This window comes from Oryx dammah, unplaced genomic scaffold (genome assembly GCF_014754425.2).
Source record: "Oryx dammah isolate SB20612 unplaced genomic scaffold, SCBI_Odam_1.1 HiC_scaffold_18, whole genome shotgun sequence".
In the NCBI taxonomy this organism is placed as follows: domain Eukaryota; kingdom Metazoa; phylum Chordata; class Mammalia; order Artiodactyla; family Bovidae; genus Oryx; species Oryx dammah.
In genome coordinates, this window is record NW_024070202.1 from 13236716 (window position 1) to 13253595 (window position 16880).

The 16880-nt window shown below is 40.1% G+C and overlaps 1 protein-coding gene across 1 annotated transcript in view; it reads left to right on the forward strand.

The window, feature by feature from the left end:
- The window catches only part of ASB4 (ankyrin repeat and SOCS box containing 4), an 84291-nt gene that overhangs the window by 1672 nt on the left and 65739 nt on the right, over positions 1–16880 (forward strand). The window contains exon 2 of the mRNA XM_040260477.1: positions 9962–10261. Within this exon, the coding sequence (XP_040116411.1) occupies positions 9962–10261 (300 nt within the window). The remainder of the gene's footprint in view (positions 1–9961; positions 10262–16880) is intronic.

Consider the following 16880-nt stretch of genomic DNA (forward strand, 5'->3'; position numbering starts at 1 on the left):
TATGATTAGATTACTTTTATCTTATGTATTTGTTTAGTCAAAGACTTTCTGAATACAAATACATTTTAAGGTATTTTTTAAAACTTGTATTTAAGCCTAGAGTAAAATAACTTACATCCAAGTCAGCAGGTAATTTGTGTCACCCTGAGTTGTGAAGACTGCCTTTCCTTATCTCCTGAGCAAGCCAAATTGCCTAGATCCTGCAAAGGTTCTGAGGTGATGAGAAAGGGAGTTTTAGTGGCAGTTTACAGAGAAGGATGCTGTTTCTCTTGCTTCCAATGGTGTCATCATCCTTGAATGAGAAAAAAATGCACTTAAAAATCTTTCTGTCAATATGAGCCGACTCTCTATGGTTTTCATAGAGCTAAATTTTCATTCAATCTAATGGGTGTTTTCATAGGCCTTCGAGGACGGGGCTTTCAATTAGACAGAAAGCAAATTATGCTCTCTGGTTTTGGGGAAAAGAAAAACAGAGCCGTTCCATTGCTATGCATTCCAGGTGAATGCAAGAAATGATAGAATTTTTGGTCATATCCTCAGAGTTCATCCAGAAAAATCATGAATGTTTGTGCACAGGTGTGCATGTCCACGTGCACCTATAGAAAGAAATACGCTTACTCTGTTTAATATGTATATGGCTATAAGGCTCTGTCTCTTCAATCTGAATCCCATTTTCTTCAAAGTTTCTTCAGATATTTTCACTTGGCTTCCAGCCTAATTATCAAACCTTTGCTTTTAGTCACAAATGGAAGTGAAGCATAGAATCCTAGTTGCTAGCCAAGCAAAGTAGACCTAAGTGGCTATATCAATTCCTAAGTCACAGAGGAATTCCCAAGGACTAGTGTAGTGCTGAGCAGGCTACACTGGTCATTTGTTATTTAGTTAGTTAGAATTAGTTCCTTTCTGAATAATTCTGATGAATGAGACCCTTTTCTGTGTGGCCTTGAGTGGTATGTGACTGCATTAAACTTTGTGAGACTTTCTTAAATCACAGCAGACTTCTTGGATGTTGAATGCTGTTGAATTGTTATGAATTAGTTTTTTATTTTTTAAAGCACTTTTGAAAAGTTCTACAACAGAAAAGTGCCCAAATCGTAACTGTGCACTTGGTTAATTTCCACAAAATGAACAAACGTCTGCAGCCAGCATCCAGATGAAGAAATAGAATGTTACCAGCTTACTTTTAAGTGTGGCAGTCTTTAGGTTTTAGTTGCTCAGTCGCTCAGTCGTGTCCGATACTTTGTGACCCCATGGACTGTAGCCTGCCAGGCTCCCCTGTCCTTGGGATTCTCCAGGCAAGAATACTGGAGTGGGTTACCATTTCCTTCTCCACAGCTTTTAGTTATTTTTGGCTTAATAGGCATGACAGTGTATAAAATCTAGAACATAATATGCTTCCTTTAAATTTGGTTTCTGTAATTAGTAATGGAATCTATACTCAACGTTTGATTGTCCTGGGGAAGATCAACAGTGGTACAATTAATCCCAAATAATTTTTGTTTCTTTTAGGACATATTGTAGCACTTTACATAAAATTTTTAAAAGTGACCACATTTTCACCTGAATTATGGTATATTTAAGCCAGTATGAAAGTCAGTTTACATTTTTTGTAAAGACAACTCAGAAATCTGTTGGTGAAGAAATCAACCTGGAATCTTAATATTACAACTCCAGACCCACAGTCTAAATGGTATACCAGTAATCAAAAATTGACCTCCTAAGCGAGTGTAACGGAGAAGGCAATGGCACCCCACTCCAGTACTCTTGCCTGGAAAACCCCATGGATGGAGGAGGCTGGTGGGCTACAGTCCATGCGGTCGCTGAGGGTCGGACACGACTGAGCGGCTTCACTTTCATTTTTCACTTTCATGCACTGGAGAAGGAAATGGCAACCAACTCCAGTGTTCCTGCCTGGAGAATCCCAGGGACGGGGAGCCTGGTGGGCTGCCGTCTATGGGGTCGCACAGAGTCGGCCACGACTGAAGTGACTCAGCAGCAGGCAAGTGTAAAGTATGGGCCTGGTGAGGAAAATGGAACAAAGTGTCTGGAAATTCACTTCTGCTGCCCTGTCTCGGAGCAGCTTCTCTCACCTGTGAGACTGAGAACAGATTTAGGAGCTAGCTTCTAGGTCCAGATGGCGGGTGCTGCCTAGCCCCAGCTCCTAATAATGATTCTTTCAAAAAAGACTGTATTTATTTATTTATGGCTGTGCTGGTGTGCCTTGCTGCGCAGGCTTTTGGCTAGCTGCAGCAAGCAGGGGCTACTCTCTGGTTGCAGTGTGCGGGCTTCTCATTGCAGGGGCTTCTCTGGTTGTGGAGCATGGGCTCGAGGGCTTGTGGGCCTCAGTACTTGTGGCACGTGGGCTCGGTAGTTGTGGCTCGGGGGCTCTAGAGCACAGACTCAGTAACTCTGGTGCATGGGCTTAGTGGTTCTGCAGCATGTGGGATCTTCCCAGACCGGGGATGGAACCTGTGTCTCCTGCATTAGCAAGCAAAGTCATTAGCGCTGAGCCACCAGGGAAGCCCAATAATGATTCTTGGAGACATCTCGTTCTATTTTTTCAAGTATTTTAAACTTCATAATCAAGTCTTCAGATGAAATTATGTTTTATCAATTAAAAATATGGGTCTAACACTTTGTAAAGCAAACATCCTGGTTGGCATTTCCATTATATCCTGGAGAATGACAGATATATGGGTCTTAAAATGAAACCAAGTAAGCTAAATGACATCTACCCGCTGACCACTTTAAAATGGGAATGATGTGAAGTAAAGTTAAATAACGAACAACTCTTAACTCCCAAATACAGTAAACAATTGAATAGTTAGGAGATGTCCATGATATACTTTATTATGAGCGAAGCACACAACATTCATAGTGAAAACAGGCCTCTAAGAAAACTCAGAGTTATTCTCAGTAGGTGATCTCCATATTGGAAATGTGAATATCCATAAAGCTGTTTGCAGAGATTTTTCTCACCGCATATTTTGATTCTCCTTCAGGTGTATGAGCCTTGGCTCATTAATGTCACACGGGGAATATCATACTTATCTCTTTAGTATGAAATTCCCTAGTCAGCAAGGTTAATCAAAAGCCTTTTATTAATCAGTATGATGTACTTTAAGTCCTTCATTTATGGTCCACAGCCACAGGTTCTTTGGTTGATAGTCATATTTTTAATTAAAATAGCCAATGACTGATTTCACTGAAAACCTTTCTGGCAGGTAATCTATCTACTGAGTCGCAAGAGCCTTCCAAATATCTTGAAAGCTCTTATTTTCACTCTGTTAATGAGTAATCTTCTTATCACCTACTTTTCCTGTCTGCCAGAAATTCACTCTCTTGCTTTCTTATTGTCATCCTAGGATTCTTTTCCTTTCCTAGATGTTCAAACATTTTCTTTTCAATTTTACATTGCAAGCTTACTTTTTTTTTTTCCCCTTTCCTGGGGGAACTCTGAGATTTATCCTGAAAATATTGGCTATTAAAAAATAGCCAAGCATTGTGCTCCAGTCTATAATCCCTCAGGACTGTGTAAATACGTGGACAGAGCAGAGCAAATGTCTGCTAATCCAGCCATGAGCAGTGTGTGTAACCTTTGGCTGTAATAACAGAGGCTTCTCATGTGTGGGGTTCTTTGGACTCAGATAACATTATAGCTGAAAACTGTGGCAGATCTAGGGCTTAGCTGAAGGTTTACCAGAAATGTATACATACTCCCAAACACTGGAGCAGAACCAACCCCCTCTTTCAAAAGATGGCCCAAATATTTTGCTCCTTACCCTCTTTCCTGAGCCAGCAGGTTGTCCACTGAATGACTCTGGCTTCTGATTTAAATTAAACACACACACAAACACACATGCAAGAATTGGTCTGCATATTTTTGTAGCAGCTCAACTCCATTCCTTTAGAATTTTTTCCTAAAAGTGACATCGGTTTAGAGGTGGACTGCATGTAGCTTTCAGATCATTGATGGCAACTTAGAGATTTGTTGTTGCTGTTCAGCTGCTGACATGTCCGACTCGTTGCAACCCCATGGACTGTAGCATATCAGGCTTCCCTGTCCTTCACCATCCCCTGGAGTTTGTTCAAACTCATGTCCATGGAGTCAGTGATACCATCCAACCATCTCATCCTCTCCTGCCCCCTTCTCCTGCCCTCAATCTTTCCCAGCACCAAGGTCTTTTCTAGTGAGTCAGCTCTTTGCATCCGGTGGCCCAAGTATTGGAGCTTCAGCATTAGTCCTTCCAATGAATATTCAGTGTTGATTTCTTTTCAGATTGACTGGTTTCAGATTTGGGGAGATTAATTATACAAACATGGGTACTTCCTGCTACTTAATCTCTGCAAGATATTTATCCTCATCTGTAAAGGGGAAGCTTTGTCAAGACGCCCTCTTAATCTGCATGCTGATTATTTAGTGTTATGAAGGGGAAATTATATAAGCAGATTATGTGTCTTGGTCTGGGAAAGGTAAAACAGTAACTATAGATGCTGTAAATCCAAGTGGGCATGGCCTGTATTTGAGAGTTCTTTCTGGAATTTTTGCCTTGGAGAAAGAATCTGCATTTTCATCTTTTTTCTTCTTAGTTAAGCTCCTTGCTCAGGCAGAGCAAAGCAGAGGGCATCACTGCACATAGACTGCAGACCTGGGGTGAGAACCAAGTGGCTTACATTAAGGGGGGCAGTACCTTCCTTACCTCTGGCCCTATCAAGGGCTTTGTTCCTGGGTTTTCCTCCCTGCCCCCCTCCACCCCCCACCCCACACCTCATCCTGTGTGCAGTCTGAGCATACAGTCAGAGGGCAGCCTGGCCTCTGCAGAGATGAGCAGAGGGGGCCCTTTGAAAGACAAGTGCTGAGAGTGAATCACATTCTGAGTTCTGAAGCCCTAGGACAATACTGCTGTGGAAAGAAGAGAGTGTGAAAGAGACTGCACAGTTAGTTAACTGTATTTCTGTCATGCTGTGACCATTGGGGGTTACATTTTGGAGGAGAGATTTTGATCTCTTGACATACCAGCGTTGACACAAGGGTGTTAATAATTGCTGCATCACTGCGGTTTCTGATGATGGCATCACCTCATGTTTGGTTCCCAGTGAGGGTGGGTAGGGGGGAAAGTATACTCCTGTTTGTTGCTACAGTGACCCGTGGCCACAGCCTCACTGAAAGTGGTGATTGTATGTGGGTGGCCCATGATAGGGCCAGAGGTAAGGAAGGTACTGCCCCCCTTAATGTAAGCTGTGGGCTGCTGCTTTCTCTGTAGTGGACTTTCCTGCTTTGCAAGGGCTTGAATTATCCAGAAATTCTGCCCCACTACCCCCTCCCCCCACCAAAGTTCTGCAGTACAGCTTCAAGATACACTGCGAGGGACCCTGCTCTGTATCTGACCATCTGTCTTCTTCCTAATCTCTCCACTCAGCTCCCTTGGGGCACCAGCTCAGGCATCTTGCTGTCACCCACCTACAGGAACATTCTTAACGCCCAGGTTCCTTTCTAAGAGAGGTGAGTTGTAGGTGCATTTCGATGCAAGGAGTCAGCTGAATTCTAAGACCTGGCCCTCTCTGAGCCCAGTTTACTGGTTAATGAGTATGATTATGGGAGACACAGATGTAACTGAGAGGCCAAGGACGACTGGTTCATGTAATAAACAGGCAGGATAGATTCTCTAGGTGCTATTGGGAATTTAGGGGGAAGAAAAAAAATCAACAAGCAAATGTATTTCCATATCAAAGTGTGACATACTACAGATGAATTCAGAATCTTCCTTCTTTCCTCATGATTTACGAAGCTGGGTTGGCACTACACCTAGTCTGATTCCACAAAGACAAAGACAGATGGAAACCCTGCATTGCAGATACCCTGAGTCCGTTAGCTTGGACTGAAGCAGGCGTCTTACGGCTCTAGCAGGCTGAAAAAGTGGCAGTTTTCTCATCTGGAAAATGAAAGGCTTGGACTGGATAACCTTTCCTCCAGCGCTAGCATTCTGTGTTTCTTTGATTTTACATCAAAATGGTGTTTTCTTAATCAGCTCTCTGCTGCTTCCTTTTTCAGATCATTTTTCTTCCCATTGCAGAAGCAGACATGAGTTTCCAATCAGTTGCTGCACAGAGCTGCCTAATCTTTGCTGCTAATCGGTGGGCAAAACACACTGTGGTTTTCAGATCTGGAACCAGCTTCTTTGCAAGAGAGTTAGAAGAAGCTATCCTTTGCAAATTGCTTGTAGAGGAAATTTGAATATTAAGATGACTAGGCAAATTGAGAGAGTAACATTGAAACATACATATCACCATATGTAAAATAGACTTGTTCGGTCGCTCAGTTGTGTCTGACTCTTTGTGACCCTGTGGACTGCATGCAGCATGCTGTCCTTCACCATCTCCAAAGGGAATTTGCTGTATGACAGAGGGAACCCAAAGCCAGTGCTCTATGACAACCCAGAGGGGTGGGATGGGGGTGGGAGGTGGGAGGGATGTTCACAAGGGAGGGGACATATGTATACCTATGGCTGATTCATGTAGATGTATGGCAGAAACCAACACAATATTGTAAAGCAATTATTCTCCAATTAAAAATAAATAACTTTTAAAAAATGGGAAAAATTAAATCATGTCATCGGCAAAAAACATCATAAAAAAAAGATGACTAGATATTGGTGTTACGTGATTCATTCCTTATCAAAAGCAGGTTGCATACCATTATAGCTTAATAACTATGTTTGGAGCATGGATTCAGCATACACAATTAAATGGAAATGTATATATGGATACATGCAAATATATTGTATATACATATCTGCATATCTATATGTACATGTTTGTTTCCACACACACACAAACATAGGCACAGGGTTGATCCTTCCCAGCCCAGACTGTCTGTGACACTATTTGCCTCTGCCAGGGAAATTCCATATCACCAAATACCTTCCCTTTTCAGTGTATGAAATCTGGAATTAGTATCTTAGAACTTAATTCTTTTGTATGAATACAGATTCCTACATAAGTTCAGATGATCCTAAGAAGGTCATACTTTAAACAATCCTCAGCTATTAGACCTTCATGTAAATTAACTTTGGGTTTCTTTTTAAAGAATAACTTTGGATAAGGGAAGAGTTGGAGAAAGAGAAAGTGAAATGATCCTAGAATTTCGAATGAGATGAAGAAATTAAAATGTGTGTGAGAGGGAGTGTGTGTGAGTGTGTATATGTGTATCTAGGTTGGAGGGAAGGCTGTAGAAAAAAAAAAAAAACTTCAAGCTGAGAGTATTCATTCCCTCAGGATTAATCAGCATTGTGCATGACCTCTTTAAATTATTTCCCCCCCTGGACATGGCACCTAGTTTATTTTTTTTATTTTTATAAATAGTAGTATACACACAAGGAACTAAATTTAAAAGCTTAAAGGGAGCATTCAAGGACAAGTAAATCTATGTTATTGTCCCCCAGTCCCCAGTTCTTGGAGGCCACCAGTGCAACCAGTTCCTTGTGTCGGGTGTTTATAAATATTTTCTTACATATTAGCATTTATGCACACTCTTCAGCTCCCTGCTTATCTCACTTGATAACGTATCTTGAGATTTTTCCATATCAGTATACACAGGACTGCCCCCTTCTTTATGATGGCTGTACAGTGTTCCACTGTGTGGATGTGCATGCTTTATTTAAACAGTCTTCTATTGATGGTTTCCTATCGCCAACCATTAAGAACAATGCTACAGTGCACTGCACGTTGTCCTGGGCCAGGTTGCCAAGATTTGTAACTGCCACGAACTTCACACTGTTCATAACGAGTTCGATGCAAGTAGTGTTGCTGGGAGTTGTGTAATACAGTGGCCCTTACATGGCATTTCACACATGAATGAATGTACTTGCAGGATAAATACCCAGGAGTGGCACATAGGTAGCACTTTCCACTTATATGAGAGAATTTTAATACCTGATCACCAGGCTCACCTTTAATGTGGTCATCATCTTCTGAGTGCCTTGCAAATGTTCATTTTTGTTGCCCAGAAGTACTCACAATATTTTAGATTTATTCTGACCTCATCTATCAGTGAAGAATACAACTTTTACTTCTTTTGTTCTGGGTGCTACACTTGTATTAATGTAGTTAAAGATTGTGCCTGCTTTTGGGCAGCTTTGTCTCACTGTTGGCTCATTTTGAGATTATTGTCAACTCAAATCCCTAGGTTTTTCCTCAAATAAATTACCATTAAATCATAATCTTCCTACCTTGTACTTGTATAGTGGAATATTTTTACAACTTAAAAACAAACTTCTGATTTACCGAAGTTAAAATGTATTTTGTTGTTTCAGCCCTAGAGTTTCTTCTGAGCTGTCAGGTTATGTCTACATCTTCAACTTGCCATGAAATATTTCATCTTTCCATACCTGTTTTTCATTCCCCACTCATAGTGAGCATGATGCCATGGCTCTGGGTATTGACATTGAAAAAAAAATGTTTATAAAGTTATCTCTGATGAGCCTAGAGCCTATTACACAGAAAGAAGTAAGTCAGAAGGAGAAAGACAAATATTGTACATTAACTCACATATATGAAATCTAGAAAGCTGGTACCAATGATCCTGTGTACAGGGCAGCCAAGGAGACACAGACATAAAGAACAGACTTTTGGACTCAGTAGGGGAAGGAGAGGGTGGGATGATTTAAGAGAACAGGACGGAAACACGTGCATTACCCTGTGGGAAAGACATGGCCAGAAGGATTGTGATGTGGGAAGCCAGTGCTCTGTGACAATCTGGAGGGATGGGGTGGGGAGGGAGGTGGCGAGGGTGTGTTTAGGATGGAGAGAACACTCTGTATGCCTATGGCCAGTGCGTGTTGATCTATGGCCAACACCATCACAATATTGTAAAGTATTATCCTCCAATGTAAATAAATAAATTCAATAAAACATAGACATACAAAGTTATTTTTGTTACAGCTTGTCAAGATGGCAATTTTTGGACACTTGGAATAAAGGACTAGCTCAGTGTTTAGAAGTCAGAGGTAAGGGGGGAAAAAGGAAAAAGAGAAAGAAGAAGTGAGAGAGAGAGAGAGAGAGAGGAGTTGGGGTGGGGTGGGGTGGGAGATTTCCAATAACTAATGGGAAAAATTTAAGATCTCAGTTCTAGAAACAACTGTGGTTCTCCTGACCAACTAATTTGTGTATATGCTTGTGCTTGCAGGCATAGTTAATTGTGTAACACATCATGTTTTCTTGTTCATTTTGGCTGCTGGGAAGTTCAGAGGAAAATTTACAGTGTGGTTCTAGCATGTGGAACACAGTTAACACAGTTCATATTTATTTTGGGCACCTATCTGACCCAGGACCTCTTTTTACTTTCCTACCTTATTTTTCCCATTGCTCTTATTTTGTAGATCACTTTTTAAAAATCTTGTATTGTGTAAAATTTGTAAGCTGCTGTAAATTCTTTAATTCTTCTTTGGAAAGAGGTGTTGCATAAACTGATAGGCAAATAAAATCTTGGTGTGACAAATATTCTAAAGACATCAAATACATTCACACCTTAGCTTGACAGCAGCAACAACTAGAGGGAAAAAGCACTGTGATGGAATGAAAATTACAAGCTTGTAACAGCTTTGAAATCGCTCAAGATAATGATTGGGAGTTAAAAAAAAATTCTTTAATAAGCATCTCATGTAAGATAAAATGCGATCACATAAATGAAGTCTCAAACAGAAACACTTTGGACAGGCGGGAAGGGAAAGTAAACAAAGGAACAAGATAATAGGGAATAGTAAAGACAGTGAGAACTCGAGAGCCCCAGGCCTGTTTAAATAACCCAAAGAGGCTACTAAGCTAAACATTAGCGGATCCAACAGCTGCTAGTTACAAGTTCCAAATCATCCCCCCAGTTTTATAAATGTGTAAAAGCCCCCACTAAGCAGGGAGATATCCTGGGCTAATCCGAGGCTAAGCTCTCTTTCCCTTTCTTTTCCAGGTTATTGGTTGCCTAGTTACAAATTAAAGTCTTCCTGGGCCACGGGCCTGCATCTCTCTGTCCTGTTTGGTCACGTGGAATGTCTTCTGGTGCTCCTGGACCACAATGCCACGATCAACTGTAGACCCAACGGGAAAACCCCTCTTCACGTGGCTTGTGAAATGGCCAACTTGGATTGTGTTAAGATCCTCTGTGATCGTGGAGCAAAGCTCAACTGCTACTCCTTAAGTGGACACACAGCTTTACACTTCTGCACAACTCCAAGCTCCATCCTCTGTGCCAAGCAACTGGTTTGGAGAGGTAAGCCTATCTGGGTGGCTGACCTTGTCATCTACTTGCGTGGTTATGGTTTTAGAAATTGGTGATCCTTACTTACATCAGGCAATGTAATTAATAGTACATATCTCTATGCATAAAGCCTAATTTGGGGGCCCTAAAAATACACAGAGAGATGGATGGTTGTGTTTGCCCAGGTCCTTCAGTGACAATCATATTGAAATCTTACTACTGTTTTAACTGTAGGAGTCTTGTTAATCTACACACTTATTACTAATAACAAATATTTATTAACTCCTGTGATGTCAGGTAATGTGCTAATAAGTAAGTAAAAAGAGAAGACAGTTTCTGCTCTCTTGGAGCTTATGTTCTAGGATGGGAAGTGAATATTGAGAAAATAAATTCATAAGTACATAATTATAAATTGGGAAAGGGCAAAACAAGGTGGTATGAAAGAGAATGTCAGGAATAAGCTAGTATAAAATGTATAAAGATTTCTCTAAAGATACAATATATAAGCTGAAACTTTATAATGAGAAGGAATTGACCTTTAAAAACAAGAACAAAGAAGAAAAGTCTTAGGTGTAGGAAATAGCAAGTGCAGAGTTGTTAGAGGAGCAAAAACCTTGGAATATTCCACAAATTGAAGAAGGCCAGCATGGCCAGAGTATCATGAATGTGCGGTGGGGTGGGAGAGGCATGAGGGTAGAGGGAGAGCTACAGCATGACATGGGATATATTAGATTATATATGGCCTGCTGTGGGCCGTGTATGGGTTCAGAAATGGAGCCACTGAAAAATTTAAAGCAAGGCAATGACATAGATTAACTGACTTTTAAAGTCATCTGGATTTATTCCAAAGTTGGGTTAGGGAAGGCCAAGAATGGAAGCAAGAAGACTAGCAAGTAAGCTCTTGCAATACTGTAGGTGAGAGGGGATGATGATTTGTACTGAGGGACATAGAAAGATCAGAAAATGGATCTGCAATATGTTTTAGAAGCAGAATTGATGGGACTTGGACATGGACTAGATTTAGGTTGCTGGTCAGAGGGTGGTGACAGAAAAAGAAATTTCAAGAATCATTGCCAGGTTTCTGGCTTTAGAAAATGGGTGGATAGTGATGCCATTTTTAAGATGGGGAAACTTGAGGAAGAAATGTAGCACATGGGAAGATTGTTATATCTTTTTAAAAAAAACAAAACAAAACAGATTTTATAGGATTTATTTATTTATGTTTGGCAGCTCTGGGTCTTCATTGCTGCACGCAGGCTCTTCTCTGGTTGGGGTGCCTGAGCCTCGCATTAGCTTCTCTTGGTGCAGAGCGTGGGCTCTCAGGCCACAGGCTTCAAGAGCTGCAGCCCTCGGGCTCAGTAGTTGCGATTTGTGGCTTAGTTGCCCAGAGGCATGTGGCATCTTCTTAGACCAGTGATTGAACCCGTGTCCCCTGCATTGGCCAGCAAATGCTTAACCACTAAACCACCAGGGACGTCCCATCACATCATTTTTTAAAAGTCAAGTTTACGGAGGTAATAATTTATAAGCTGTAAATTCACTGGTTTTGCGAAATAGATAGTCGTGAAGCCATTCACCACAGTTATCTCAGAAAATCCCCTGATGCCCTTGGTAGTTAATTTCCTCACTCTACACCCACTTCTGGCAACTATTGATCTGTTTTCTGTCCCTTTAACCTCATCCTTTCAGAATGTCATATTAATTAAATTATACAATATATAACATTTTGAGTCTGATTTTTCCAGTTTAGCATATGCACTTGAGATCCATCAATGTGATTGCACTCACCAGCAAATCAGACCTTTTTATTGCTGAATAGTATTCCGTGTATAGATGTAACACAGTTTATTCACTCCTCAGAAGAGGGGCATTTGGATTGCTTCTAGTTTTTGGTAATTTAGAAAAACAAAAACTGCTATAAACATTTGCATCCACATTCTTGTATGGACATGTTTCATTTCACTTAGGTAAACACCAGGAGTGGGGTGGTGGTTGTTATGGTAAGTTTATAAGAAACTACTAAACTGTTTTCCAAGGCGCTTGTATCATTTTACATTCCTACCAGTAGTGTATAAGAGTTCCTGTTATTCTCCATCCTTGTCAGAACTTCATCATGCCAGATTTTTTAAAACTGTTTTAGCCATTCTAATAAGTATATAATAGCACCTCATGATTTTAATTTGAATTCCCTTAATCACCAAAGGGGCTTCCCAGGTGGCGCAGCAGTAAAGAATCCTCCTGCCAGTGCAGGAGACACAAGAGACGTGTGTTTGATCCTGGGGTCAGGAAGATCCCCTGGAGGAGGAAATGGCAACCCACTCTAGTATTCTTGCTTGGGAAATCCCATGGACAGAGAAGCCTGGCAGGCTACAGTCCATGGGGTCACAAAAACTGAGACACAACACACACACACACACTGACCAAACACATTGCATATGTTTTTGTTTATTTATCTGCTAGCTAAGTATTCACTTTGGTGAAATATCTGCTCAGTTCTGTTTTTTTCTTAATGGGCCATTTTCTTATTATTGATCTATGGAAGTTCTTTTTGTTGTTGTTAGTTTATTTTTTAATTAATCTGTTTTTTTAATTGAAGGATAATTTCTTTACAGAATTTTGTTGTTTTCTGCCAAACCTCAACAGGAATCAGACATAGATATACACATATCCCCTCCCTTTTGAACCTCCCTCCCATCTCCCTCCCCTTCACAGCCCTCCAGGTTGATACAGAGCCCCTGTTTGAGTTTCCTGACCCATACAGCAAATGCCCGTTGGCTATCTATTTTACATATGGTAATGTGAGTTTCCATGTTACTCTCTCCATACACCTCACCCTCTCCTCCCCTCTCCTCCCCTCTCCCTATGTCCATAAGTCTATTCTCTGTTTCTCCACTGCTGCCCTGTAAGTAAATTCTTCAGTACCATTTTTCTAGATTCTGTATATATGTGTTAGAATACAACATTATTCTTTCTCTTTCTCACTTACTTCATTCTGTATAATAGGCTCTGGGTTCATCTACCTCATTAGAACTGACTCAAATGCATTCCTTTTTATGGCTGAGTAATATTCCATTGTGTATATATACCACAACTTCTTTATCCATTCATCTGTCGATGGACATCCAGGTTGCTTCCATGTTCTAGCTATTGTAAATAGCGCTGCAGTGAACAATGGGATACATGTGTCTCTTTCGATTTTGGTTCTTCAGGGTATATGCCTAGGAGTGGGGTTGCTGGGTCATATGGTGGTTTTATTCCTAATTTTTTAAGGAATCTCCATACCGTCTTTCATAATGTATTGGAGTTCTTTATATATTTTGGATACTAGCCCTTTATAAATAAGTGTTTTGCAAATATTTTAATTCACTCTTTGGATTTTCATTTTCTAATGGTGTTTTTAAAAGAGTAGAACTTTTAAAATTTTGATAAATTCAGTATTTACATCTTATGGTTTGTGCTTTCTGTGTTTTAGCTAAGAAATGTTGGATTAACCCAAGTAACAGATTTTCTGCTGTATTTTCTTCTAGAAGTTTTATAATTTTAGGGTTCACTTTTATGTCTTTGATTAATTTTGAGTTATTTTTTTGCATATGGTGGGAAGTATAGGTTAAAGCTCATTGTGTGTGTGTGTGTGTATGTGTGTGTGTGTATGGATGGCCAGTTATTTCAACATCATTTGTGGAAGACTATTCTTTCACCATTGAATTGTTTTGATATTTTTCTCAGAAGTCAATTGGCCAAATATGTATGGTCCATTGATCTATATATCTATTTTTTTGCTAATCCTCCTCTGACTTGTTTGCTTTACATCTAGTCTAAGAAGCACATATAAACATGAAAGGTTTCAGCCCTCTTTGAGACAACAAAGCAAATAAGTCAAGGATGTACTTGATATAAAAGTATAGATTTCAGAAAAGAACTCTGGACTAAAGCATTAGGTTTAGGAACCATTAGCCTATAGATTGTATTTGAAACCAAGACAATCAATGAACTCACCTGGAAAAATGGGGTAGAAAGATGAAAGAGAACTTAGGACCAAGCTCTGACAAATTCTTATGTTTAGATGTTAGCAGGATGAAGAGGAGGCAGTAAACGAAAGTGAAATGATTCTACCTTTGATTTCTTTTCCTTGTGATGACCACTTTCCTCTCTCTCTATTTTTTATTTCTAAGAGTGTATTAAAATATATTCCACGCTGGAAAATAAAGAGTGAAATGGATTTGCAAATAAAATTGGAGAAAACTCAAAAGCATTTTTGGCATCAAAGAAACTAAGAAACAGGCAGGTTCGGGAATGGAAGAATGGTCTGCTGTACTGATAGCTACTGAGAGGTTTAATTAGGTGTTCATTGGATTAAGAGAGTTATTACTGACAAAAATAGTTTTGGTGAAATGGTAGGTGCAGAAACCAGATCAGAAGGTATGAATGAGAGGTTAGAAACTAGAGATGGCATAGCTGACAATTCTTAATTTTGGCCGCAAATGTGAGCCTAGGAGTAGCATGATTGCTGAAGGGGATTAGGGTGTATCATACTAGACCATTATCTACAGTTGAAGATAAAAGGAAATGTTTATATGCTGGAAATGATTTATAGAAAGCAACAGTTGAAGATGCATGAGACAGGATAACTGAAAGGTCTAAATCTTAGAGAAACTGAGATGGGGTGGAATCCAGAGACTGTAAGACACATCCTCATTTTCAGCGGGCAAGCCAAAGTAAAATATGGCTTTAATGCCAGGGCACTTGCATATTTGGTTGTTGTAAGATGAGGGGGTCCCTTTCTGATGCAAAGTCCTCAGCCAAAGTGAGAGAAGAAAGATTGGAAATGTATTGAGAGGGGAAAGATCATGGGGAAAGAATGCGAGAACTTGCTTGAAGATGTTATGATCTTCTCAACCTGTGAGGATGAAAAGGAAAAAAACATCAGCCTGGCATATTCTTCTTCTTGCCTGCCCTGGGAGGAAGGGCCTAGTGCAGTGATACTCAGAGAAGGACAGGCATCTGTTGGAGCACGGGGCCATCACCAGCTTTCATAGTTATTTATACATTTATGTTTAGATTTAGTTTTTATTTTATCTATATTTTAATTCATTTAAACTTTTAAGCTGTTTTCACAAATTTTGGAAAAACATTAAGAAATATATTTATATATGTTATATATATATATTTGTTTAATTATTGACCTTTTATATTGCTGTGTTTTCATCAGCTACAGACTAATAGCAAGCTGTCAACACTGTCTCTCCTCTGAGATATCGACACAGTTATCCCACATGTCCTTTATCCTTGTGGACAGAAGAAGACCCCACTAGAGAGGTAGGGGGAGATTGAGCCTGGTTTCCTCTAGGCTGAGACAAAGAATTAGATTGATAACAATCTTGGAGAAAGAGCAGAAGGAAGCCCATCAAAGATAGCTCACTCTTTACCACTACTGCGTCAAAGGCTGAGCCAAAACAAGAGAGATACATTAGGAAAAACAAAATGTTCAACATCTGTGTGGCAAATAGATTATAAAATTAAAAGGCAGTCCTACAACTGAGGAAAACAGTTGGGACAATGTAACAAAGGACTCATACCCCTAATATATAAAGAAACTTTAAAAATTAAAATTAGGAGGATAGCAACTAAGAGAAAAAAGAAAACCGAAGGGACCAAGAACAGGAACAGGCATTTCAGAAAAAGGCATGTGAACAATAAATAAAGGTGAGGCAATGATCATCTGTATTGATAATCAGTAAAATGTCAGTTTAAATAAGAATTGGATGTTTTCGTTTCATTATGTTAACAAAGATACCAAAGATGATAATACATGTGCTGACAAGCACGTGGGGCAGTGCTCTTACATAGGTTGCTGCTGCTGCTGCTAAGTCGCGACAGTCGTGTCCGACTCTGTGCGACCCCAGAGACGGCAGCCCACCAGGCTCCCCCGTCCTTGGGATTTTCCAGGTAAGAACACTGGAGTGGGTTGCCATTTCCTTTTCCAGTGCATGAAAGTGAAAAGTGAAAGTGAAGTCGCTCAGTCATGTCCGACTCTTCGCGACCCCATGGACTGCAGCCTACCAGGCTCCCCCATCCATGGGATTTTCCAGGCAAGAGTACTGGAGTGGGGTGCCATTGCCTTCTCTGCTTACACAGGCTAAGAGGAGTGAAAATGTGTATGATTCAGGGGAATATCAAAAACTCACAGCTTTTTCTAACTGAGAAATTCTGCCTCTAGGATTAGGGACTAATTCAGCACTTTTTGACTCATTGTTCTCATTGATGTAAGGCCTCAGATTCAGACTCTGGGTATATCTGCAAACAAAGTTATACACTGAGTCAAAGAGATAACTGATGAGAAAAAAGACACCATGTAACAGATTTGTGCTCAGTCACATGATCTGTAGTACACTAGAAATTGAGCTTTTCTCCTAATTCTATGAGTCTTCAAAATTGTATGGTTACAGTGTATATTACTGTATATTTTTTCAATGAAAGCCATGATTGGTTAAGGAGTACGTTTAAAATATGCCACAGTTTTAAAAGACATATATTGCCTTTTTTTAAAGATACTTCAGTTCAGTTCAGTCGCTCAGTCATGTCCAACTCTTTGCGACCCCATGAATCACAGCACGCCAGGCCTCCCTGTCCA